This window comes from Strix uralensis, chromosome 30 (genome assembly GCF_047716275.1).
Source record: "Strix uralensis isolate ZFMK-TIS-50842 chromosome 30, bStrUra1, whole genome shotgun sequence".
Classification (NCBI taxonomy): domain Eukaryota; kingdom Metazoa; phylum Chordata; class Aves; order Strigiformes; family Strigidae; genus Strix; species Strix uralensis.
Window position 1 is genome coordinate 713,225 of NC_134001.1, and position 24,080 is coordinate 737,304.

A 24,080-nucleotide genomic window follows, 5' to 3' on the forward strand; every position below is an offset into this window, starting at 1 on the left:
GTTTCCCTACTCTAGTGAGTGCCTTTCTTACGAACGAGAACGGCTTGAAGAAGATGCTGACACGCGCCTGGAGATCTTCAGGGAACTTGTAGATGGTTATCTTGGAGACGTGGAGGAAGAAAATAAACTAAAGGATCAGCCTTGCAGCGAACAAGCTGGACCTCTGGTACGTTTATCCCCCTGCTGCCATCCCTTCCACTAACCACCTGTTGTGGTGATGGGACGTCTCCAGAAGGAGCAGAGCGGTCCCAAGGAATGGCATGCTGTGTGACTGTGTCCTCAGCAAGGTACATTGGCGTGTTCAATAGGAGTAGCTGCTGTGCCTCGGAGATGCATTTAGGAATCTTTGGGGTTTTCTGCGTTTCTGCAACACAAAGTTACTGTGTACAGAGAAGCCGGGGGAAAAGCTGCAGTTATGCTATAAACTGTTGCATTAAGTGCCTGTTTAAGGCATTTGAAGCTGAATTCTTAGGCCCCATATATGCGCTGTACTGGAGTGGTGCCAGAGACTTTTTCCCTCTTAAGGCTGTTGTGGCTACAGCTGGAGCAATGACAACTGTATATACACTTAAGCATAACTGAGCTCTTAGGTTGAGGCTGGTTCTTGTGAGTTTGAAACAACCCTTTGTTTTTAAACAAGGAGGAAAGATATAAAGTCAATGTTTTAAATACAACTTAATTTGATAAGTTCCCGCAAAGTTATTTGACCTCCCAACCTTCTACTGATATTTGAAACTTTCGGATGTATTCCTTCTAAAGCTGTTTGCTTGCTGTGTTCATTCGGTGTTCTCATCGGGTAAAAATGCTAGCTTTTATATTAAATTTGGAGGGGATGCTTTAGTGGTGATATAAAAGGGAATGTGATGGTGGGCCATTAAATGCTTTAAAACTAAAGTAGCTGTTACTGGATGCTGGAGACTTCTGTGTGAAGGTAGACAGAAAGTGGCCATCAAATTGCCTGTGAACCCACAAGATGGCTTTGAAGTCAGAATTAACTGTACTTAGGTGTTTGAGGACATAATGGTCTTCCAAATTTTCAGTAGAAATAATGGGTATTGTGTCATTATTTGCTATTTCTAAATGGATATAAATTATCTTCCAGAATGAAGAGTATGGCATAGGGCCAGGCACCTACATTGATCGTGAGGGCGTTACTGATTCTCTGCAGGATGATGTCGTTGATATCGAAAAGCAGGCAGAAGAAACACACAGACACGTGGTGTCTCTAGAGGACCCCCAGGAAGCTACAGGTTGGCTTGAAAAGCAGCTGAGCAAAACTACCACTGCACTAACTCAGACCAAAGAAAAGCTGACAAAGAAAACCGATGAACTAATCAAAACTGAAGAGCAGCTGACACAGAAACCCAAAGGTGAGCTGGGGGTGTGTGATGAGAAAGCAAAAAGAAATGACACTGTAAAATAGAAATAATCCATCTGAGCAGGATTTTGGAACCAAATCGTGTGCATAGAGGTGATAATCAATTGTTTGGTGTATGTTCAGGCTGAACAATCCCACAGGCCTTGATTATTTCATTTTTAAGACAAAACTTAAAACTGTCACTTGAAGACTTCTGAACTGTGGGGCAACACGTCAACATTATTTATTCGTGATTTCATGGTTATGTTGTGATCCAGCCCTTCACATTGTGCTGACGCAGTGGTTTCAGGTATTCTGTGGACCATTCATAGACAAAAGCAGCAATACCTCATAGTGCGATTTCAGCAGAAGTCTCTTGACGTGATCTATATTTTATACGGGTTGCAGGGCCCAATTCTATCCAAAAAACCTGAACTTTTGAAATGTGTCCTGCAAGTAGAAGCCAACACAAAAAGAAATGAGTCTATTCAAAAGCTCCTAAAGTACCAGAAGATCTGGAAAAATGGATTCCTGAGTAAACTGTGTAATGGCTGCTTGTTTGCTGCAGGCTTCTCTTCCTGTCACAGACTTGGAAATGCAGATGATTAAATCGGACGAGTCTGCTGAGCAGCTTAAAGAACCAGCTGAGGGGACTTTCTCAAAAAAACCCTTGTGCAGAATTACTTGCTTTAATACAAAACTTCAGTAGCTTAAAATGCTGTTGTAGTACGTTTCTAGCTTTTTTTTATATCAAGCTTAGCTTAACTGATCTTGCTTCTAAATGCATCGTATAGTTCAAGAATTGAACATTGACTGAACTACTTTCTTTTCTAAGAAAAGGAATACGCAGAATAAAAGGATTCAAGAACTAATGGACATCGTGGAGCAAAAAGATGATGTTACCATGAGACTGCAAGATTTGATATCCCGTTTAGAAGAAACCATAAAAGACTCTGTAAGTCTAAGACATCTCAATTTTCTGTTTACAAAAAAATCTAAATCTGTGCTTATAACGGACTTGACTGTTTTGGACAATTGACATTTTCTGTAAGTAATTGCTGCTTTCTTGAAATGGCAGCAGGTGAAGTTGGCATTGAAACTGAAGTTACAGCAGAAGGTGTGTGGGGGTGTGTGTGGAAAACAGGACTTTTGGAAGCAGTGATCTGGAGTTATTATTGGAGGACTGTCCATGAGACTATGAAGAGCCACTCTAAAGAAAAAAAACCCAAAACACTCAAACTGGGAGGACTCTAGCAGCGGGAAGAGAGGGATTATGTCACTGTCTGGTTTATTTTTGCCTGAATGGAAGAGGAGGGAAAGGAGGTTTTGCTGCAGCAAAAGGTCAAATCTAATTGAAGTTAGAAGTTATGTGAGAAGGACAGTGGTTGTGTAAATTGGCAACAAAAATCAGTGTGTTCCACCTACTACCACCACGCACACGAACTTTTTAAGGCAGAGCAATAATATGAATACTATAATTAATGGAAATTCATGTTATCCACGTGGTGGTCTTCTTTTCTTTTGTGGCAAGATCCGAAGCAGGAAATTCCAAAGTTTTCTTCTTCAGGGCAATTCAAGCCAAGGGCATATAGTGGCTGCAGAAAAAGAGGGGGAATGGGAGAGGAAAGAGACGCTTGATTTCAGCAAGCACACTGCATCATCTAGTCCAAGATGGACTGAACTATTAAGGAACTTAAGATAATGTTGCAGTGAAAGCAGTCGGTGTCATGCCAATGCCGCGTTCTGCCCTGTCCTCTGCGCCCCTAATACTAACTCAAATCATTAAGGAACTTAGTCAACAGTTCAAGCAAGATCAGAAAGGACCTAGTGAAAAAAAAACCCAAAACTTAATCTCAGGGTTTTTTCCTAAAAGCCTTATGCTTTTAAAAGCCATTCTTCAGTACCGAACCTAAGTATTTGCTCAGCCTCTCTCTCCTTTTAACCAAACTTTACACCGATGACCCTTTGCTTCACCTCCACTGAACACAAAATATTAAAGGCAACAGCTTGAATGTGCATATTAGACCACTGTTCCGAGTTCTGTAAAACAACTCAACACATCACACAGATCACAGCAGCAGTCTTGCATATTGCATATTGAACACTTCAGATCCAAATGCACTATGGACTAAGTACAAGTTCTGCCACACACACGCTGCATAAACAAAACCCAACTCTACTGTTGGAAGTTCACTGTCATTCGCCACTGGACCAGAAAAGGGCACTGAACTCAGTCCTGTTTTGAAGTGACTGACTCTGCTGAAGTCAGTCAAGTCATTTCACGGATAACCACAGTCCAACATTTCTTTGTTTTCTCCACGTTCTCCTACACAGGCCCAGATTTACAAATTTATACACCCTGTCTGTAAGCAGCAGCAACTGAAAAATAACTGAATCTTCAGGACAAACCCCGCGAGACTCAGATTAGAAGTTTCCAGCAGTAAAGTCAGCACTGAGCAGGTATTTAATGCTATTTCCAAACTGTCTTACAAGCTTTAAAGAACCAATCTCCCAACACTCAGAGAAGATGATAATCTCTATTTTTAAAAAATTAAAGAGGCCTCAGAAGTGACATTCACACATAAATTCATCGACAATAGCATATTTGAAAAAAATTGTAGCATAAAATTGTAGTTAAAAGGAAGACTTTTTGCAAATCGGAGGAGACATCAGTCTCTCCTTTTTACATAAAACCAACTACCCAAAGAAGTATTCCAGGTCACTGGTGTAGTAACTACTCCATTTCTCAACATCAATTTAAACCCGAGCTGGAGATGCAAGTAATTCAGAAATGACTGAATGACTGAAATACGCCTCAGTCATTTTAGGAGTAAAAACCATAACCTTCCTTTGTGCTGCACAATGCACAGGAACATCAGCCTGGGTGATCCAGCAGCAGCAGCATAGCTATGGTGGTCTTGGAAAAACAAAACAACACAAAAATACCAAAAAACAACCAAATCTGGACAGAATTTTTTCACAAGCCTTCTCAGAGGCGTGTGTATGTGGGGAAATAACCCTGAGACCAACTTCTCTAACGAACAGCCCAAACAGTGCCGCTGAGACAATGCCTTTGAGGGGTAAAACCTGCACCAAACACAATCCCAGGAGGTTTACTCACCTCTACTGTCCCACTGTGCTGCACTCAGGGACAGCAAAGTTATATATGCTTGCTTGGGGCTGTGATAAAAACCGTTATGTGTAAGTCATCTGATAAATATTTAAGACTTCTAAATTCATACGATTAAGGAACATCTTACACTACATTCTGAGCCTTTCTAAAAATCACTAAAAAACCCCAAACACACCAATCACCAGTTGTCATCTGTATTTGCTAAACAAAGCCAGCAATTTCTGTATTTCCTTAAACATCTGACATTTTGTACCAGGCTGCTGCTTGTTCCAACAGCAATATAGTTAATTTTGATAAAGCAAACCGAGGCAGTGTTGAAGTGAAGAAAAACCCTACAATAAAACAGTAAAATAAAAGCATTTTGCTTGAACTTCAAGTTTACCGTCCAAAATCTAAGACAGCAGTCTACGGATAAATTTCTTCCAAGATGCTGCGTACAGACTCTTGAACTAGTTTATAGAAGTTTTATCCTTGACTTGTAAATTGCTGCTGTATGCAGTATTTAAGAAGCTTAAATGAGCGAATTCATAGCAGTAAGATAGAATGCCTGCTCCACCTGCTTCAGTACTGTTCACTATACACATTCCATGCGGTGAACTGGAATTAAACTGGAACTTAGATGCTACAGTTAGTTATCAAAATGTTTTTCCTTGATTCGGAGATTTATCCGCCTATTTTCTTTTAAATACTTTCTGTTAAATGCTTTTAAATACTCTCTTCTACCTAAAAATTCATTTCTTAACTTGTGTCTTAGTGAGATGCCGCATGGAATAGCGTGTGTGAGTGGACAAAGAATACCCTGTTGTGGAATACAAGTTTAAAACAGGGCAGATCCCCAAAACCGAGGAAACTTTACCGAAACCTCTTTCCTCCCCATCACCCTTAAGTCACGCTCAGCAGGGACAAAACTGCCCAGGACTCAGCCTTTGCTACAGAGGGTGTTATCTTAACGACTAGAAAGAGGTTCTGACATCTTCTGGTATTTCCTTAAACCAGTGGAATTCCACCAGTAGTAACCCAAACCAAACCAAACCAAACCAAAGAGCCCAAACCCAAACATTCTCAGAAGAATGTTCTGCTTTTCCAAGCTTCAGATGTTTACTCTTACTAAAGGAAGGGAGGTGGAAGGTCTCCAATTCAGCACACATCGATGCCACTTCGAGTTCTCTTCTTCCCGCGCTCTGAAGTCATCTGAATGCGCCAGCTTGATTCCATAAGCTGTAAAGCTGCGTTACTGATGCAAAGGACCTGAATTATAAAGAATGCCTCCTATTTTGGCATCGACTCTGCACTAACACTGCCTCTGGACCAGGGGTGGAATATAGAGTCTGTGCTAATTAGCCCAACCATACAGTCCAAATCGGAGCTGCCTCACATCCAGTCAGCCTCCAGGACCCGCGAGAGTAGGAAGTCTGACACGTTCTTCTAACTGGACACCACATCTAACAGCCGAGCGCCGTTTTGCAAACAACACTAGGGTGCTGTGTAACTTCTAAAGACACAGACTTATTTGTGTGGAGATGAGATTCAAACTAAATGAAGAAGGTATTAGTTTCTTCTGTGGGGCATTCAGGCTTTTCCTAGTCTGGATCCCACCCCCCCAGTCATTCCTCTTCTGGAACGTCAACATGTAGCTCTGCTCCCCTTCTCACAAACGGACATCTAGACATGCACTTTCCATATATTTAAACAAATCTGATTCTTTTCACTCCCTTGATAGGTTCATGGTTTATCTAGTAATATTAAAACATAGCTTATCTTTTAGGGAAATCACAGCTTTCTGTATTTCCTCCAGGCACCTTTTTCAAAATATTCAGGTGTCACCAAGTGGTTAATTGTTGTACTGCTGTCTGCTCAGGACTACTGTATGCAGTAATAACCAAGAATTCTGTTATGTGAAAGTAAATACATATCACCAAAAAAAAGCCAGAGGGCTTTGAGATTATTAATCCTAACAGTGCCATTTGAAAATTCTGTCAGAGCAGCCCCTTCTCATTCACTTACCTCAGTCTGCTATCTGCTTTAAAAAGAAAAATACCTATACACATCATCAAAAATTAAGTGGCCAAAAAAATTAAGTTACTTACCAGAAGGAATTATTCCCTGTGGCATCTTTGGACACTCATGCTTATAGTAAATTGCTTCCAAGAAGAAACACAGACTTTTCTCAAAATCACTGCTGCTTATTAAAAAAACCAAAACGAACCAGCAAAACACCCGCAAACCACACAACACCTGCATCCATGCAGCATCATTCAACATGCGAAACCATCCACCAGACACTTCAGTGAGGAGGGATCCTCCGTCACATCCAGCAACTCCTCTTCAGCTGCAGACATTTCTTTCAACGTCCTGTTGGAATATAAACAACTTCTGTAGATTAGAGAGGGAAAAGAAACTCTATTCTAGGCTCCTTACGACTATGTTTCACTATCATGGCAAGGCCAACACCAAAAAGAGGGTGTTTATCAGCACGGAAGGTGTATCTTTCCAAAGTCAGCCATGCATGTTTGCTTTGAAATAGGGTTCTGCACACGCTGTGTGAGGCCAAATCCTCAGAAACAAGAGTCCAAAGAGGCCACCGAAAGAAAAAAGTTTTATAGTTCAAAGATAACAAGACAGCACTACTAGCACTAGGCCATTAGGGAGACAGCTTTTAAAAACCAACCTGGGATTTGGGAATTCCAAGGAAGAATTCACATGAACTGTAATCATATGGTACACTGAAGTGCTAGAAAGCTTTAAAATAGTTAATTTAAATTCACCTTACAATGTTTTCCCTATAGCACTTGCAACTATAATTGAAGAGAGAAAAATCTCAACACATCCTTCCTTAATTTTTCAACAACTTATCTGCATTCTGGATTTGACCACAGCTGTGAATAATCATTCTCCGTCTAATGTTTTTTAATTGTTCTGGTGATTCTTTCCCAAAAACGTATAGGAAAGAAAATATTTTTAGATAATGCTATCTTTAAGCCACAAAAGGGGCAGGTGTGCATGGTGTGGCAGGTGCATCCGCCCAGTGAAAACAGAGCTTCCTGGCTGTTGAAACGTGGCAGCTTTTGGCTGTCTTTGTTTTCAGGGTCTCGCGGTAGCTGAGACCTTTTGACCAATGGGAGCCGCTATTGACTACAGGTCAGATTCGGCCTGGGTATAAACGGAGTCCCCTGGGGGAGCCATTTTGAGCTCGTCCCCTGGAGCTGCACGCTGCGGTCAGGACTCTCCCCTTGGGTCAGGACGCTGCCCAAGGAAACTCCTCGAGGTGCCTTGGGTTGGGACGCTGCCCTGAGCAGGTCCTCGAGGTTGAGAGTCCTCATTTTCCAGGTGAGTGATAGCGCGTTCTGGGTTGTCGTTAAGCCCTAGGTAGTGAGGTTTTGTTTACGTTTTGGGTTCTCGTTAAACCCACGAAGTGAAGTTTGCGTTTGGGGTTCCCGTTAAACCCCTGGGGTGTGAGGTTTTGTTTACGTTTTGGGTTCTCGTTAAACCCACAAAGTGAAGTTTGCGTTTGGGGTTCCCGTTAAACCCCTGGGGTGTGAGGTTTTGTTTACGTTTTGGGTTCTCGTTAAACCCACAAAGTGAAGTTTGCGTTTGGGGTTTCCGTTAAACCCCTGGGGTGTGGGGTTTTGTAAAGTCTTTGGGGTTATTGTTAAACCCTAGAAAGTTATTCTGTCCTCCTCTTGCGGACATCCGGATCTGTAATACACGGAGGGCTGATTGGTGGTTAAATTAAAAAAAATTAATTTATTTATTTTTGTTAATTGGTAGTGGGTTGCTTATTTAGAAGCCTCCGCAACACATGGTCAAGTATAGAACCTGAAGCTGTCTTCATCCTTCTTTAAAGAAGGAGAGTCTCACACCATCATTTCGAGTTTAGCATCCTTGTTATCGTTTGTGTTCAGGATTACACAGGTTATAAAGGTACGGCCCTAATTTTCATAACTAGAAAAAAATGGGAACAGACACTCAACCACTAAAATGCCACCCACAGCGTGTACAAAACCAGGCACAGATACTTTCTTATTAAAAATAAGTAATTCTCATCTCTTTGACCATCTGAAAGTATCACCTTCTGCAGGTGACCTACTAATGCAAACCAAACACCACTGCTAAAGCGGAGACAACGGATAAGGCTTTGCATTTTGGAGATTCTCCTTCCTGTAAGACCTTTTGGGCATGCAAAATCAAAACGAAGGAGCAGCAAGATTCTAATCAAGAGGAAATATGCATTGCAAAAAAAAGGCATCATAGTCAAGCCTGAAATAAGTCTGCTACAAACTCATCCAAAAGAAAAATCTCCCCAGAGACCTTCAGAGCAAGTGCTGAATAACAGTATGAGGAAGAGAAGGATGGCAGCGCCATTTTAACAGTTCTCTATCAGCAGCAGCTTTGGCAATCCACCAAAACTAGAATAGGTGAGAGGAAAAAAAACAAGGAAGGAAGAAAAGGGAGGGGGGGAGACGGCAATAGAGGGGAACAGAAAAGTCTTTCTTCAAGCATTTCTCAGGAACAGAAAGAGTCATCACTAACACAGGACTCCACTTAACCTTTCAGTTCCTATTTCTGTTTCCATATCTCTGAAAATTTAGTTTCACTGGGCCCAAATTTTATGAAGTAAAAGCATTTTGAGAAACACTTCTTCACCTGTTCTGATTTCTCCTCCTTACATTCCCAAAGCAGAATCAAGCTTTAAATCATGTGGAGGCAGTCCTGGGCCCTGTACGCATGCACAGCTAATCAGAAAAGGACTATTTACTGCAGTGTGTGATCTCACTGCGCTTCTGTCCAGAGCTGACTCTACAGGATCACCAAGGCTGATGCCTCAGACACTGCCCGCCCCACACGCAGTAGCCACTATCCACAGAGAATGCCACTCCTTTCAAACCTGGAAGTCCATGGCTCAAGAAGGCTGATATTCTAAACTAGAATGTGAAAAGACACAGCAGTCTTAATACATGGAAACAAGACTAATTGAAGCACAACGTGTTTGAACTTCCCAGGGATTAGAAGAAACTTGGAGAGAACTTGCCTGCCACCACTCCAAACCCCAAAACACTCCCTCCCAAACGACTCTGGCATTGCTCCACTTCTGAACAAAACAAACAAACCCAGAAACCAAACGACAAGAAAACTCACAACCCAAAACCCCCCAGCTTTCTACACACAATTAGACAAGAAATTAGTTTGTATTATCTGAACAAGCCCATCACCTCCAACGTAATTCTTCACAGACACAATTCTACACCAAAAGAAAAAAAAAAGAAAACAACCAAACCTCTGGCTCTAGGACTCATTAGAAACATTTGTTTGTAATGACAGAAGAGTATTTATGTTGTCCCACAAAAGACTACTAAGAATTCCTTGAATGATACAGCATCTACTGATCTAGTCTTGCTGGAAGAATCCCTGCAACAAAACCACAAGAGCACTACTCAGCAGATCAGAGAAAGTATGGGACGGTTCCTAATACTTGCAAAATTATAACAATCAGTCCTATCTCATCTTCAAATATACCAGGATGTAAAGGCCAGAAAAGGAGCTAAACAGAAGAGAAACTGTTGAAAAGAACAAGTGGAATAAATTATACGAAGCTTTCCCAGGAGGTACGAGGAGTTTTCAACCATTATGGTACGGCTCTGTAACAGCCTTCAAATCCAACTCCCAAAGAGCCAAAATTCTTATTTCTTTGAGGATGAAGTTTGATCAGATGATGACTATAATTACTAATGAAAAATTGGCACTAGAAATCAGTTCTGTGTTCTGAATGCTGTGTGCTGAATGTTCTGAAAAACGCTGGGCCGGGGACTGGATGGCTGAAGTGCTACGTTTTGTATTATTTATATATTTCACGTTAGAGAGCAACAGGGATAACACTGTCAGAACCGCACTGATCTGTACTCTTAGTTACGAAAGGAACAGATTTCACCGTAGCTTTTTATAATATAAAACCCTCCGTTTTCTAGTAGTTGCATTCTAATTTTAAGAAACTGAATATATAAAAATGAAGATCTACACTTAGAAAGTAATTAAGAATAACTGTATCTCTATTTTCTCCCATTTTCTGGTTAAAAAAAAAAATGACAGCACTCTTTACCCAAAGACAGTACATGTAGAGCCATGTAATGATACTCTGCTATAGCCTTAAGAACGTCTATAAAGAGGAATAAAAACAGCCTCCCAAACCTATTTATTTATCTGAATATGGATCCACCACTTCCGTTTCCCCTACTGATAATAAATCGAGAACACAGACAGCCTTTCAAATAAATTTTCAGCACCATCATCAACACGCAGATGACCGTATACCTAAGTCAATTAACATGTCATCTAGTTCTTCCTTATGAACCATTATGGCAGAGAAACGTAAGCAAAAATCACCCCAGCACTGCACTGTAGAGATGCTTCCACAGTGTTCTTCAGTGCTCTCACCTGATGGTTCAGACTCAGCTGACTATACAAGAAACAATTCTTCTGTCGACTAACTTACACTTTATACAAAGCTCTCACACACGTGCCGAAATATATACACACAGAACAATTGTAAAGTAGCTTTTCTAGCTTCAGTTCTTCAGAACTAATCGAAAGCATTTATACTTACGTCGATGTAGAAGTGTGAACTGTGCTGCCAATTCCTTTGCACCTTCTACTGTCGCGCAGAGTCTGTCTGGCATGAAATAACCATCTGCAATACTGGCAATAACCACCTTGAACACCAGGAGTATTTTCCCATCCTGAGTTGTGGTTGAGTACAAGGAGTATTCTGGTGGTGTCCAGTTACTTTTATTGCAGACATAATCCAGATGCATCACTGCAGAACTGAAGTGACCGGGTTTTAAAGAATACCTGCTAGTTAGAGTAAGCTTTGTGCCTGGGAAAAAAGGGTATGTGCACCCTTCAACTTCAGAGGGGCCTGGACTACGCTGACCATTAAGACGAACTGAAGGACTTGCTGGTTCCCCTAAGGATTTTTGATGACCAGCTCCTTTGTCAGGAAACCCTAAGAGATTTTCAGAACCAGGACTCAGCTGAGCATTAAAACGCTGCTTCCAAGCTCTTCCTTTCTTACCTCGCTTTGCCAGCGCTACCTCAATACTAGCTCCATCAATGCACTTTCCATTCATTGCAGACATCGCAGCAACTGCATCTTCACGGTGGAAAAAATGAACAAAAGCACAGTCTCTCAGCTTCTTTACACGTTTAACTGCTCCTGGCTTGAACTTGTCGAATTCAGCTTTAATTGTGTCCTCTGTAGTAGATCTCAGCAAATTTCTTACACGTAATTCTTTAACTCTCTGCCTTCTTTTTTCACCAGCTTCCTCCTCAGGCTGTGCCCAGTCTACCCGAATGGTATGACCCCAGAGCTGGAGTGCTCCTCCAGCAAAGGAGCGTTACATCAATAAGGAATACGCCATGGAAAACAAAATCATTCTTGGCAACTACCTCTATAAAAAGCAAACATGATGCATGGCACACGAAACTGGGGTTTGTTGCCTGCATCTGCTTAAGCAAAATATGCAAAATATTGCTACTTGACATTATTAAAGAAAATAAGACTCCGAAAAAATTCAAAGATTCAAAATCTCTACCCTTTGGGTTCACCATAAGCTGTCGAAACACAGACGTTGTGATTTTGTGACATGCATAGACATGCACATATAAAGCAACCATAAGCAACATATTGTTTTACTTACTTTTTAATAATATTACCACTTTAAAAAGCGAGGTCAACAACTGGAAAAAGTCATCTAAATATCTAGGCACTAGCGCAAGCCTTACTCTATGTTGCAGCAGACACCAAACCCACAAACTGAAAAAAAATCCCACCCTGTGACTCGTTCCAAGCCAACATTTCCATATCACACAGCCAGTTTATTTTACATTCCGTGATCCGGCCGTATTTCTCCCGTTACTTTCCAAGGCCTGTATCAGTCTTACGGAACGCTCCTTCCTAACCCTCCATCAGCAGTTAATGCAAGACTTGCCTACATCTCAGCCTTAATGAATACAGGGAGGTTTGTCATTCACTTCAGCAACACCAAGGCTGTATTATCCATTTTAACGACTTTGCTTCTCCAACCATGTTGTTTCATTTCTTCCCTACTTAATTTCTCTTCTAGAATTCCCCTTTTTAACTGTACCTTTACCTATTCCCTCCTCTTTGTCTATTTTATCCCTTTTACTTTCCCACCCTCAAAATGTATAAAATGAGGTGCAAAGAAAAGTCATCTTCTACTTGTTAAACTCTTAAAATTATTTTCTAGTAACAGATGAAAGACCTACTTTCAAACGTTTTTAAAATACGAAACATCAATAACATCATTCATGACACTCAAAGGAAATAAGGGACACATTCCAAGCGTGGTATTTGTTAAGCTCAGCTTTAAGAGAGTTCATGTGCAGGGACTAGTGCGTGCTAATGAAAACTGGATGTGCGCCCCAGCAAACAGATATCCTGGTGTAAATTACAGTAACTTGTGTTTATAAAAAGAGATGTGCGCTCTTTCATTCCCGGAACTGCTTCAATTTCAGCTTCTTTAAAAAAAAACCCAAACAAAACCCAACAAAAAAACCCCAAACACAAAACCCTGATTCATGAACCAAAAAAGTTTACCTGAAAGGCATTACTGCAGTTTTGGAACTCTCAAAATCCCTTCAAGAAAGGAAAATCGTGATGATCCACCACCCCACGCCCCCACACAATGGAGAGAGACACTCCCCCAAAACTCAATTGATTTCCAAATAGGTTTACCTGGGATTAGGCTTCTTCTAGCCACTGCAGCTGCTCTGTGAGATTCGTATTGCACAAAAGCAAAGCCACGAGTTTTAGTTTTGTCCGTGGCATCTGGACAAACAGTGACATCTACCACTCCTTCTGTAACTTTTTTCATTTCACGCAGTATTTCTTCTTTCTTCTTTTCTTTTGGAATCCCTCCAATAAATAGTCTGCAGTTGTTCGAGCTGACGCAGACACCAATAAATCTCCCTGGACGAATTTCGTAATTATTAAGAATCTCGATGGCTAGCTGGGCTTCCTCTTCAGCAGTGTACATCACAAAAGCACAGCCTCGATTCTCACCGCTGAATCTCATCATCAGCCTGAACTCATAGATCTTCCCAGCTCTCTCGAAAACAGGAACTAATTCATCTTCATACAGATCCCGAGGAATCTTACTCACAAAAACTTCACATCCACGAGGTGGTGGAGGACCTGCCCAACCTTAAAATAAATTATCCAACAACAGTCTCAGTACAAATGCCAGACAGGCGCTCCCCCCCTGCGCCCCCCAATGTGGAGGTGGGAGTTACTTATTTATTTTTAGTCTGAACTTAAAACTAGCATATTATCATGTTATTTAATTCTCATTTTTGCTATGTTTGGATAACAGAATGCCATGAGCCCACAATTCGTATTTCTTTTAATCCCATCTTCTGGTTTTTCCAGTGGACTCTGTATGACAACCCACTGAACCCAGCATTATTTAAAGCACTGACAGGTTTGCTGTAAGAGTCTACGCTTCGATCGCTTTTCACCCCTTGAAGTTCTGTGTCAGTTATTAATACAACTGACAGGTGATAACTGAGAGAGAACTGCAGTTGTATTTTCCATTCTAACATTTTAAAGTTGCAAATGTTTCTCTGCACTTCTTGACCGTATTTGAAGAAATTTTGCTCAGGGTGCCCGTGCAGATTTATTTTCTTCCTGGACATCATTCAAAAGGTCCAAACATTTTGCTTCCACCTTCTTCATTCATCCACTAAAACAGGACTCCCTAAGGAAGGCAGGATATGGAGCCATCCTTTCTTCAATAGCCAAAACCACTGAACACTTTTCCTCTAGAAACAGACCTCAGTTTTCACGGGCTGGAGCTGGACGGTAGGAAAAAAGAAATTAAAAAAAAAAAATAATCCACAGAACAAGTAAGTCCCTAGTTCACGGCTGAAAATTTCTTGTCCTTATTTCTCCGTGCGGGAACAGAAATGACGCAACACCAATGTGATGATCAGGTCGTCCATCTTTTATTATAGTTATTGTTCTAGTTTTTTTCTATTCCTTTTCTGGTTACATTTATACTCTACTCAGTTCCGTACACGCACTCATCTATCTTCTAATAGGCTACAGGTCATCTACACGCGCTGTTCACGCGCCTCTACAAGCATTTGCATTGGTTAATTGCAATTAGCACGTAAAGCCCCAAACTTGCCAAAACTCCCTTATCTCATACCCTGTTTTGCTCAGACTTGTGTGCTTTTGCTGACCACAGGTGTTTCTCACTTATCTGCTATCTTGTGTGGTTTTGCCAGCCTTATTTTGCTGGCCTTGTCTTCGTCCTTGCATTCTTCTGTCTGCACTAACTTTCTCCCAGCGCGGCCCAGACTCCTACAGTATTCCATAAATCCCATAAAATTCCCTAGATTCCATAAATCTGTTCATTGACCTTAGTTATATCTGTACACCTCTCCTTTAAATCTTCATGTATTATCATACTATAAATGGTTTTCTAGGCCAGGTGAGACTTGACTGTTTGAGATGGCTTGTAAGAAGTTACAATGACTGTTTGTAAATGAGGAGTGTCGGTGTGAATTTTGCTTGTTTAAGATGTGGTTTCTGTGAGCTTGTGTTGCTGCCAAAGGAGACAGTCCCACTGTCAGTTCTGTTTTCCTGTTCCCATCTTGTTCTTCTGACTGGCACGCTATCCAGAGCAAGCAGCTGATCTGTCTTCAAAATTGCCCTAAAAAATCATGTATTTGTTTTCCACTTCGGTTGGCAACGTCACAGTTCTTGTTCAGTTTATGCCACCTGTGGGAATGTATCTGAAGAGTGTAGTGTAAAAAACCAAAAAGGTTAAGAAAATGAATTTTCATTGCTTTGGGTCCTCCGCTTAGATTGCTGCAGACATAATGATGTCATTAGAATTACATGGAAGAAAGTCTGAGATGGCACAGTTATAATCCTCCCGCTGTTAGCGAGATCTGTAATGTTAATTGAAGTTTGATTGCTTGAGCTGCTGCTGCTGCAAAAAAACCTTGTTTAATGTGTCCTCCAGTGATCATAGAATCTATCATAGAATACCAGGTTGGAAAGGACCTCAGGGATCATGTGGTCCAACCTTTCTCGGCAAAAGCACAGTCTGGACAAGATGGCCCAGCACCGTGTCCAGTGTGGGGGAATCCAGTGCTTCCCTGGGGAGATCATTCCAATGGCTGATTGTTCTCGTCGTGAAAAATCTTCCTCTTATGTCCAATCAGAATCTCCCCAGGTAACTTGTACCCATTACCCCTCATCTTTTCCATGTGACTCCTTGTAAAAAGGGAGTCTCCATCTTCTTTGTAGCCGCCCTTTAAATACAGGAACATGGTGATAAGGTCTCCCCTAAGCCTTCTTTTCTCAAGGCTGAGCAAACCCAATTCTTTCAGCCTTTCCTCACATGGCAGATTTCCCAGTCCTTTGATGACCTTTGTGGCCCTCCTCTGGACCCTCCCCAGCCCGTCCACGTCTTTTTTGGGTAGTGAGGACCAAAACTGAACACAGTATTCCAGGCGTGGCCTGACAAGCACTACGTAGAGTGGGATGATGACTTCTTTATCTCTGCTGGTGATGCCCTTGTTGATGCAACCCGGCATCCCGTTGGCTTGCTTTGCCGCTGCAGCTCACTGCTCACTCATGTTGAGCTTGTTGTCCGCCAGGTTCCCCAGGTCCCTTTCCACAGAGCTGCTCCCCAGCCAGGTAGATCCCAGCCTGTGCTGCACTCCTGGATTACGTTTTCCCGGGTGCAAGACCTTACACTTGTCCTTGCTGAACTTGCTGAGGTTCTTGTTAGCCCACTCCTCCAGCCTATCCAGGTCATCCTGCAGGGTGGCTCTCCCTTCCCAAGTGTCCACTTGCCCACTCAGTTTGGTACTGTCAGCAAACTGCATCAGGACACACTTGATCCCATCACCCAGATGACTTCTGAAGATCTTAAGCGGCGTTGGGCCCAACATCGATCCCTGGGGGACCCCACTTGTGACAGGTTGCCGGTTTGAAAAGGAGCTATTTACCAGCACCCTCTGGGTGCGGCCTGTCAGCCAGTTCCCCACCCACCGCACAGACCACTTCTCTAGACCGCAGAGGATGACTCGAGTACCCGGTCAAGGAAACTCTCTGGTCAGTTGGTAACTACTTGAGGAATGGTGCTTTTGGTTAGCTGTTCCGTGTTTGCTCTGTTAAATACATGTCGCTCATTGGCAAACGTGGCACAGACCAGGTCTGGTTTAAGGCAGGAGTCATAACTTAATCCCAGCTGGCAGTGCTGTGCTGTAATGCTAATTTGGTAGGCAGCTTTAAGATTAGAAGGGGGGCTTTTTGAATGGCAGGTGGCATTTACTTAGTGAGAGTCACTGTTGAATGATTTACCAGACTGAGGATGATGGTAAAAGTTTGCCGAGGTAATAAATGACCATCGTTACTTAACGTCGTGACTTCCCTACACTGTCCAGCAGAGCCTCCTCCCCTTTTGTCCTAATTAAGGTGTGCAGTTGCTTTTGTCTTTGGAGCCCCTAAACGGTGCACTGTTGGTTTATGGGTTTTTGGGTGGGCAACCGACTGGCATGATGTGAGTGATGGCAGTAGTAGCTGGCAAACTGTGTTACTTGCCGTGTCCTGTCCGACCTCAGCTGAAGTAGTTAGAAATGTTTATAAAGCTGTTGGATGCTTTATGAACCAGAGCTGGGCTTTTTCCTAGATAAGCCGTGGCAGCGTGGCTCCAGATGCATGTAGCTTCCCTGCGTACCATGTAGTTCTTAGCGTACAGCTTAGAGATGAAAATCTGTTCTCTGAGAAGGCAAAAATGTCCCCATTCCGTTAAATTTTGCTCACAAGTAAATTACGGGCCCTTCGATGGTGCTTCCATGAAGGAAAAAGTTTGAAGTTCATTACAAAATCACCTAAATATAATTTATTCTGAACTTCAAGCCAAAGTAAAATATTTAATTATGTTCTTTTTGAACTTGTCAATAGTAATTTTTTTTCACCTTGCCTCCTTATGCTTTGTCATTTCAGACTAGTACTTCCCAAATTTTGTGGTTTTTTCCTACCAGCTTTGTGCTCCTTGCTCTGTCTCCTGCGGAGAACCTTTCTTGTCAAAACTTTAGAAAAAGCTGTTAGTTATGATGTAACTGTTTGTCTGCCTTTGAAACTTCTGCCTGATTTGTCCAATTTGTTCAAAACAACCCAAAACCCAACCAAACTTTTTTTTTAAAAAAAATGCATATTTTGGGAAAATGCAGTGCCATATTTGCAGATCATAACTCCACATTTTTAAATATGCATATGCATTTTTACATGATCTGTTGAACACACCTTTCAGTGTATGTGGCAGAGAGATAACAGAGTGTGTGAATGGCCTTGGCTTAAGGGCAGGAGCACGGATCTTGCAGCAGTCAGAGAAACTCAGCGGAGAGAGGAGAAGCCTCCGAGATCTCGCTCTAATGAATCACCTGGAGCTTTAGGTGGTGAAAAGAGAGGGACGGTAATTAGAGAAAACACATTAACCTGCTATTATTGTGGAAAGAAGGGACATTTACAACGGAATTGTAGAAAGCGAGAGCGGGATGAAAGGATGTTTAAAGGAGAATAGGGGTGTCAGGGGCTCTATTTCCTGGGGACAAAGACATCAGAGGAGCCCTTGATAAAATTGAAATTAGGTCCCCAGGGAGAGGAGTTTGAGTTTTTAGTAGATGTGGGTGCCGAGAAATCAACTGTGAGAAACATTCCGAGGGGATGTAAAGTGGAAAAAGAAACTGCTCTAGTAATAGGAGCTAAAGGGGAACCATTTAAAGTACCAGGTGTCGGGGATGTAGAAATAGAATCCCAACACCGTATCGTTATAGGGGATTTACTGTTGCTGCCAGAGGCTGAAAATAACCTGGGAAGAGATTTAATGACGGAGTTAAAATTAAAAATAATAATACAAGAAAAAGAACTAAAAATTTATACATTAACGGAAAAAGACGAACAACAGATAGATCCTAAAGTTTGGTATACAAAAGGAGAGACTGGAAAACTTGAAATAAAACCTATTAAAATTAATTTAATTGATCCGGAGACACCAATTCGGATAAAACAATACCCCATTCCCCTAAAGGGCCGAGAGGGGTTGAAACCAATAATAGACGAATTACTAAGTAAAGGCACATCGGAACCTTGCATGTCTCCACATAACACACCTATTTTACCAGTTCTAAAATCGGACGGATCTTACAGATCGGTGCAAGATTTAAGGGCTGTGAATCAGCGAACTGTGGCTCGTTTCCCTGTGGTAGCAAACCCCTATATGCTACTTAACCAGCTATCCCCTGACTATATTTGGTACAGTGTCATTGATTTAAAAGATGCATTTTGGTCCTGCCCCCTAGACGAAGGGAGCAGAGACTATTTTGCGTTTGAATGGGAAGATCCATTTAATACCAGGAAACAACAACTCAGATGGACAGTACTTCCCCAAGGGTTTACTGAATCCCCCAACCTCTTTGGACAGGCATTAGGGAAATTATTGCTGACATTCAAACCATCCTCAGGAATAAAACTCCTACAATATGTAGATGATCTATTAATAGCTGGACAAACTGAGGATGATGTCAGGACAGGGACTATAGAATTATTGAACTTTCTAGGAGAAAAGGGATTAAAGGTTTCAAAGTCTAAATTACAGTTTGTAGAAAATGAAGTGAAGTACTTGGGACACTGGCTCAGTAAAGGGGAGAAGAAATTAGATCCTGAAAGGATATCAGGAATACTGTCTTTATCACCACCCGAAACAAAAAGAGAAATTCGTCAGGTATTAGGATTATTAGGATACTGCAGACAATGGATAGAAGGATATAGTGAAAAGGTAAAATTTTTATATGAAAAGCTGGTGTCTGACAGGTTGAAGTGGACTGAGGAGGATGAGAATAGATTTCAGAAACTAAAAGAAACACTGGCTGAGCCTCCAGTGTTAAGTTTACCAGATGTTAAAAGGCCTTTTCAATTGTTTATAACCACCTCAAATCAAACTGCTTATGGGGTTCTAACCCAAGATTGGGCTGGAAGTAAAAAACCAATTGGATATTTTTCAAAATTGTTAGATCCCGTAAGCAGGGGCTGGCCAACATGCTTACAGTCTTTGGTGGCAGCCGCCTTGCTCATTGAGGAGGCACGAAAAGTGACCTTCGGGTTTTCTCCTCATGATGTGCGTAGTGTACTACAACAAAAAGCTGAGAAATGGCTCACTGATAGTCGACTACTGAGGTATGAGACTATCCTAATAGAAGCACCAGAACTAGAGCTGAGAGTAACCGGTGCTCAAAACCCTGCTCAATTTTTATATGGAGATCCTAGAGGTGAATTGAGTCACGACTGCATCGAAGCAATAGAATTACAGACCAAGATAAGACCAGATCTAGAAGAAGCTGAATTATCTGAAGGCCAAAGGTTGTTTATAGATGGGTCCTCTAGAGGTGTAGATGGGAAAAGGAAATCAGGGTATGCAATAGTCGATGGAACCAAGTTAGTGGTTAAAGAATCAGGCCCTCTCAGTCCTGCATGGTCAGCTCCAGCATGTGAACTATACGCTCTATATCGAGCTCTTGAAATTTTGAAAGACACGAAAGGCACTATATATACAGACTCCAAATGTGCCTTTGGGGTGGTTCACACCTTTGGAAAGATCTGGGAAGAAAGAGGAATGATTAATACTCAGGGAAAAGATCTGGTGCATCAAGAATTGATAGTTCAAGTATTGCAGGCATTGAGAGGTCCTGAAGAAATAGCCCTAGTGCACATAAAAGGACATCAAAAAGGAACAGGATATCAAACTAGAGGTAATAATCTAGCAGATGAAGAGGCAAAAAAGGCAGCTTTAAGGGAACCAATAAAGCTATATGTAATTGAACAGGGGGTAGATTATGGGAAAAAGGTATATAACCCTCAAGAACTAACCGAGATTCAGAAGTTAGGGGCTACTATGATAGATGGGAAATGGATTCTTCCAGACAAGAGGGAGATACTACCTAAAGGATATACTAGAAGAATAATAAATAGATTACACCAAAGCACTCATTGGGGCACTAAGGCTTTAAGTGATCATTTCCTAAGGCATTTTGGCTGTATTGGAATATATGAAATTGCGAAACAAGCTACTTACGGTTGTTTAACATGTCAAAAAATTAACAAAAGAACTATGAGACAGGCCGCAGCTGGTGGAAGGAAAACAGCTTATCGACCTTTTGAGAGGATCCAGGTAGATTTTACAGAACTACCGAAAGTTGGGAGATGCAGATACCTACTAGTAATGGTGGATCAGTTAACTCACTGGGTAGAGGCATTTCCCACCACCAGAGCGACTGCTCGATCAGTAGCTAAAATATTGCTAGAACAAATTATACCACGATTTGGAATTGTAAAAGTATTTGATTCGGATCAGGGTACTCATTTTACATCTAAAATTATAAAATTAATTACAGAAGCCCTAGGCATCACTTGGGAATATCACACTCCGTGGCATCCACAAAGTTCTGGACGGGTAGAGCGAATGAATCAGACCTTGAAACAACAGTTATCTAAATTAATGATAGAAACCAAACTCTCATGGATTAAATGCCTACCCTTAGCCCTACTTCATATTAGGACTATGCCAAACTCGGAGACAGGCCTCTCACCTTTTGAAATGTTATACGGAATGCCATATTCCCAAGGTATGCCTCTGGGGCATCCACTGATAGAAGACGTAACGATTCAACAATATATTAAAACTATTGAGAAAAATCTAAAAGAATTAAGAATGAAGGGAATATTGGCCCAGACGACTCCTTTAGGATTTGCAGTGCATAAAATACAACCTGGAGATAAAGTAATGATTAAAATCTGGAAGGAGGAAAGCTTATCTCCTAGATGGGGAGGACCATTCCTGGTGGTGTTGACTACGGAGACAGCTGTAAGAACTGCTGAAAGAGGCTGGACTCGTATTTCCAGGGTGAAAGGACCGGTCACAGGTGAATCAGATTGGAAGATCGAGTCAACGCCTGGAGATTTGAAGCTCCGAATGCGACGGAGTTAAAATAGGACTGGACTTACCGAGGCAGACAGAGCGACATCAACAGTAGTAAAGATCCTGAATCGTCCACATGAACCCTGTGTGTATGTATATATGTTAAAAGGTTGTAGCATTCACAGGTTTTTTTCGGTTTTAGACTGTTTTGCATGAAAACATAAGTCAGTTTGTATAGTTGAACAAAGAAACTGAAAAAAAAGGGAAGTAAGAGAGTGAGGGAAAAGCTGAGAGTAAGTCCAAGTGAGGGCAAGACCGGGTTGGCCTCCATTTTTGCTGTTAAGAAGACACAAACCCGACCGTTGGCAGCAACCCAATGGGTCCAGGGATAAACAGAAAAATGTGCCATACCGGACCTCACGATGGCGACTGGCTTTTTCCCTCATGTTGTGTGTTGGCCTCGTGATGGCTAAAAAGGGTCAAAACACTACCAGCTTATGTGACCCCTTTGAAGAGAATGAGTTTGTTCCGTTAGCAAAAACTATAAGTAAAACTTTCAATTTAAGTCACTGCTGGGTTTGTGGGGGACCTCTGGGATTGTCAAGTTGGCCGTGGGTCTCTGTGCCCCTTCCCCAGCACAAATTGTAAGTAACTATAGTGATGTTAATAATACTGCCTGGGAAGATAGTGAAAAATGGCCAGTTCAATTCCCTAACAAGGGTAAATTTTGTCTGAACCGAACTCAGAAAGGAGGAGTTGATGTGGGAGAGAGTAAGTGTCAATGGACACTTACACATAAGTTAATTAACAAAGATAGAGGTATCTATATATGGTTGTGGCTTAACGAACAAGGACGCAGCAAAGGATTCAAGGGGTTCTGGTCAGACAAAAATGAAACTGAATATGCCAAACTACGAGGAAACAGTTTTTATAATCGAACTTGTGAATGGAAAAATGACACTGGGTCCTGGTATTGTAAAAACAGCTTTTATTTTACCTGTTGTGGCATTTGCTGCCCTAATGTTTATACCATGTATGATTCCATGTTTTATTAGATTGATTCATTCACTCGTTCAAGGGATGCAAATCTCTGCAATACCAATAGATCCTGAGTTGGCCAGAGGAGAAAAGGTACACCCACTAATGATGGTTAAACTAAAGAAAACAAAACACCCAAATCCCGTACAACAAACCTTAGCCCGTTTTGAAACCCAAACACGAATCAATTTGATAAAACAAAAGGCGAGGGATTGTGAAGAATATGGTGGTGATTCGTGCTAAAATATGGTGACTTTGTTAGTGTTTATCATGTACATAAGTTAAAGGAGATTTATCATGGTTTTATTGTTAAAAGGGGTTTGGAGGTTTTTTCCCTCAGTGACTGATGCTAAGCAGGTGGAAAATTACTGGCGGGACCCCCGTCAGAAGCCCCCAGCAACAGCGGATTGTGCAGGTGAAATATGATCGGAGGAACCCTGCCAGGAGCCCCGGCAACCCCAGAAAGCCCGGGGAAGTTTGAGGGACCCTGCTGCGCGTGTGGGGATGGGACTATAAAAGGGAGTGAGGCAGCACCACCCGGTGCTCGTCGGTGCGGAGCAGGAAGCCCCCCCTGCCCCCCGGCGTGCCTAGCCTTTTTGCTTGTTCTTACTGCAAATAAATTTATAAAAAGAGATTTGCGGCTCTGCCTCGGCATTTATAACAAATCCGTGAAAGCAACTGCTCCGGCCGTTAAAAAAGCCAAACCTCAGACAACCCCTGGCTTCATCAAAATGAGATTCCAGAAAGTAAACAGGGCAAAGCACAAAAAAATCCCCGACAGGCAACGGCAGAAACAGCATCACTCTTATCTGCTCCAAATGGCCTCCCATCTCCTTTCAGCAAGGTTTCACAGCCCACAAACTGCACGAAGATTATGTTATCAGGAATTCTCTCTGCAGTTACAGGCAGAAGAAGGTATGGAAACAGACCACAACAACCTTGCGGCAAGGGAGAGATCAATTAATTTTCCCTTTGTCTCAGGGAGTTCAAACATCCCGCCAAGACAAACGGGACCTGTCAGAGCAGCAAGGGGACACCAGATTAAAATTGTGGGAGTTGATGAGGGTGGCCACACCGCCCCCTCAAGAAAAAAGACTTGAAGAGTTCGGATAAGAGACCAGTGGAGGAAGCAAGCGAAGCAGGGACAAGCCCCGGGGCAAAAACACCACCTGAGGAGGCCAGACGGCATGTAGGGCAGGAAGAGAAAAGAGAGAGGAACAGCAGGCGCGGAAATACCCTGTGCTATTCTCGCCGACTTGCACGCCGAGGGTGGCCGCCGCGGCCCCGTCTCCTCACGGCCCCGTCTCCTCGCAGTCCCGTCTCCTCGCAGTCCCGTCTCCTCGCAGTCCCGTCTCCTCACGGCCCCGTCTCCTCACGGCCCCGTCTCCTCGCAGTCCCGTCTCCTCGCAGTCCCGTCTCCTCGCAGTCCCGTCTCCTCGCAGTCCCGTCTCCTCGCAGTCCCGTCTCCTCGCAGTCCCGTCTCCTCGCAGTCCCGTCTCCTCGCAGTCCCGTCTCCTCGCAGTCCCGTCTCCTCGCAGTCCCGTCT

At 42.3% G+C, this 24,080-nt stretch overlaps 2 protein-coding genes and 1 long non-coding RNA gene across 7 annotated transcripts in view; 1 reads left to right on the forward strand and 2 right to left on the reverse strand.

The window, feature by feature from the left end:
- The window catches only part of LOC141936005 (uncharacterized), a 136,662-nt gene that overhangs the window by 8,093 nt on the left and 104,489 nt on the right, over positions 1–24,080 (reverse strand). The window lies entirely within an intron of this gene.
- LOC141936002 (kinesin-like protein KIF20B) overlaps positions 1–24,080 on the forward strand; it is a 45,892-nt gene that overhangs the window by 1,912 nt on the left and 19,900 nt on the right. The window contains exons 2-4 of one of the 5 annotated variants that reach the window (XR_012626683.1): positions 16–166; positions 1,103–1,370; positions 2,193–2,312. Coding sequence is in view for 3 of the 5 variants with exons in the window: in XM_074852734.1 (XP_074708835.1) it covers positions 16–166; positions 1,103–1,370; positions 1,945–2,066 (541 nt within the window). In the remaining 2 variants the exon portion in view is untranslated. Of the gene's footprint in view, positions 1–15; positions 167–1,102; positions 1,371–1,944; positions 2,786–24,080 lie in introns of those variants that run through there. The other 4 variants (XR_012626682.1, XM_074852734.1, XM_074852736.1 and 1 more) reach the window with 4 other exon arrangements.
- LOC141935905 (putative RNA-binding protein 46) lies at positions 10,013–16,472 on the reverse strand. Its single transcript, XM_074852588.1, has 3 exons — positions 16,391–16,472; positions 13,240–13,707; positions 10,013–11,862 (listed from the first exon to the last, which is right to left on the reverse strand). The coding sequence occupies exons 1-3, from the start codon at positions 16,470–16,472 to the stop codon at positions 11,051–11,053; spliced, it is 1,362 nt and encodes a 453-aa protein (XP_074708689.1). The 3' UTR covers positions 10,013–11,050.

Excerpts from the sequence above, each read along its gene's own strand:
- LOC141935905 (XM_074852588.1), bottom strand. The coding sequence starts at position 16,472 with ATGTTGGGCCCAACGCCGCTTAAGATCTTCAGAAGTCATCTGGGTGAT. Across the intron at positions 13,708-16,390 it reads CCTGATGCAGTTTGCTGACA|GTTGGGCAGGTCCTCCACCA; the intron begins GTACCAAACTGA and ends ATTTATTTTAAG. Across the intron at positions 11,863-13,239 it reads TAGAAGAAGCCTAATCCCAG|GAGCACTCCAGCTCTGGGGT; the intron begins GTAAACCTATTT and ends CCTTTGCTGGAG.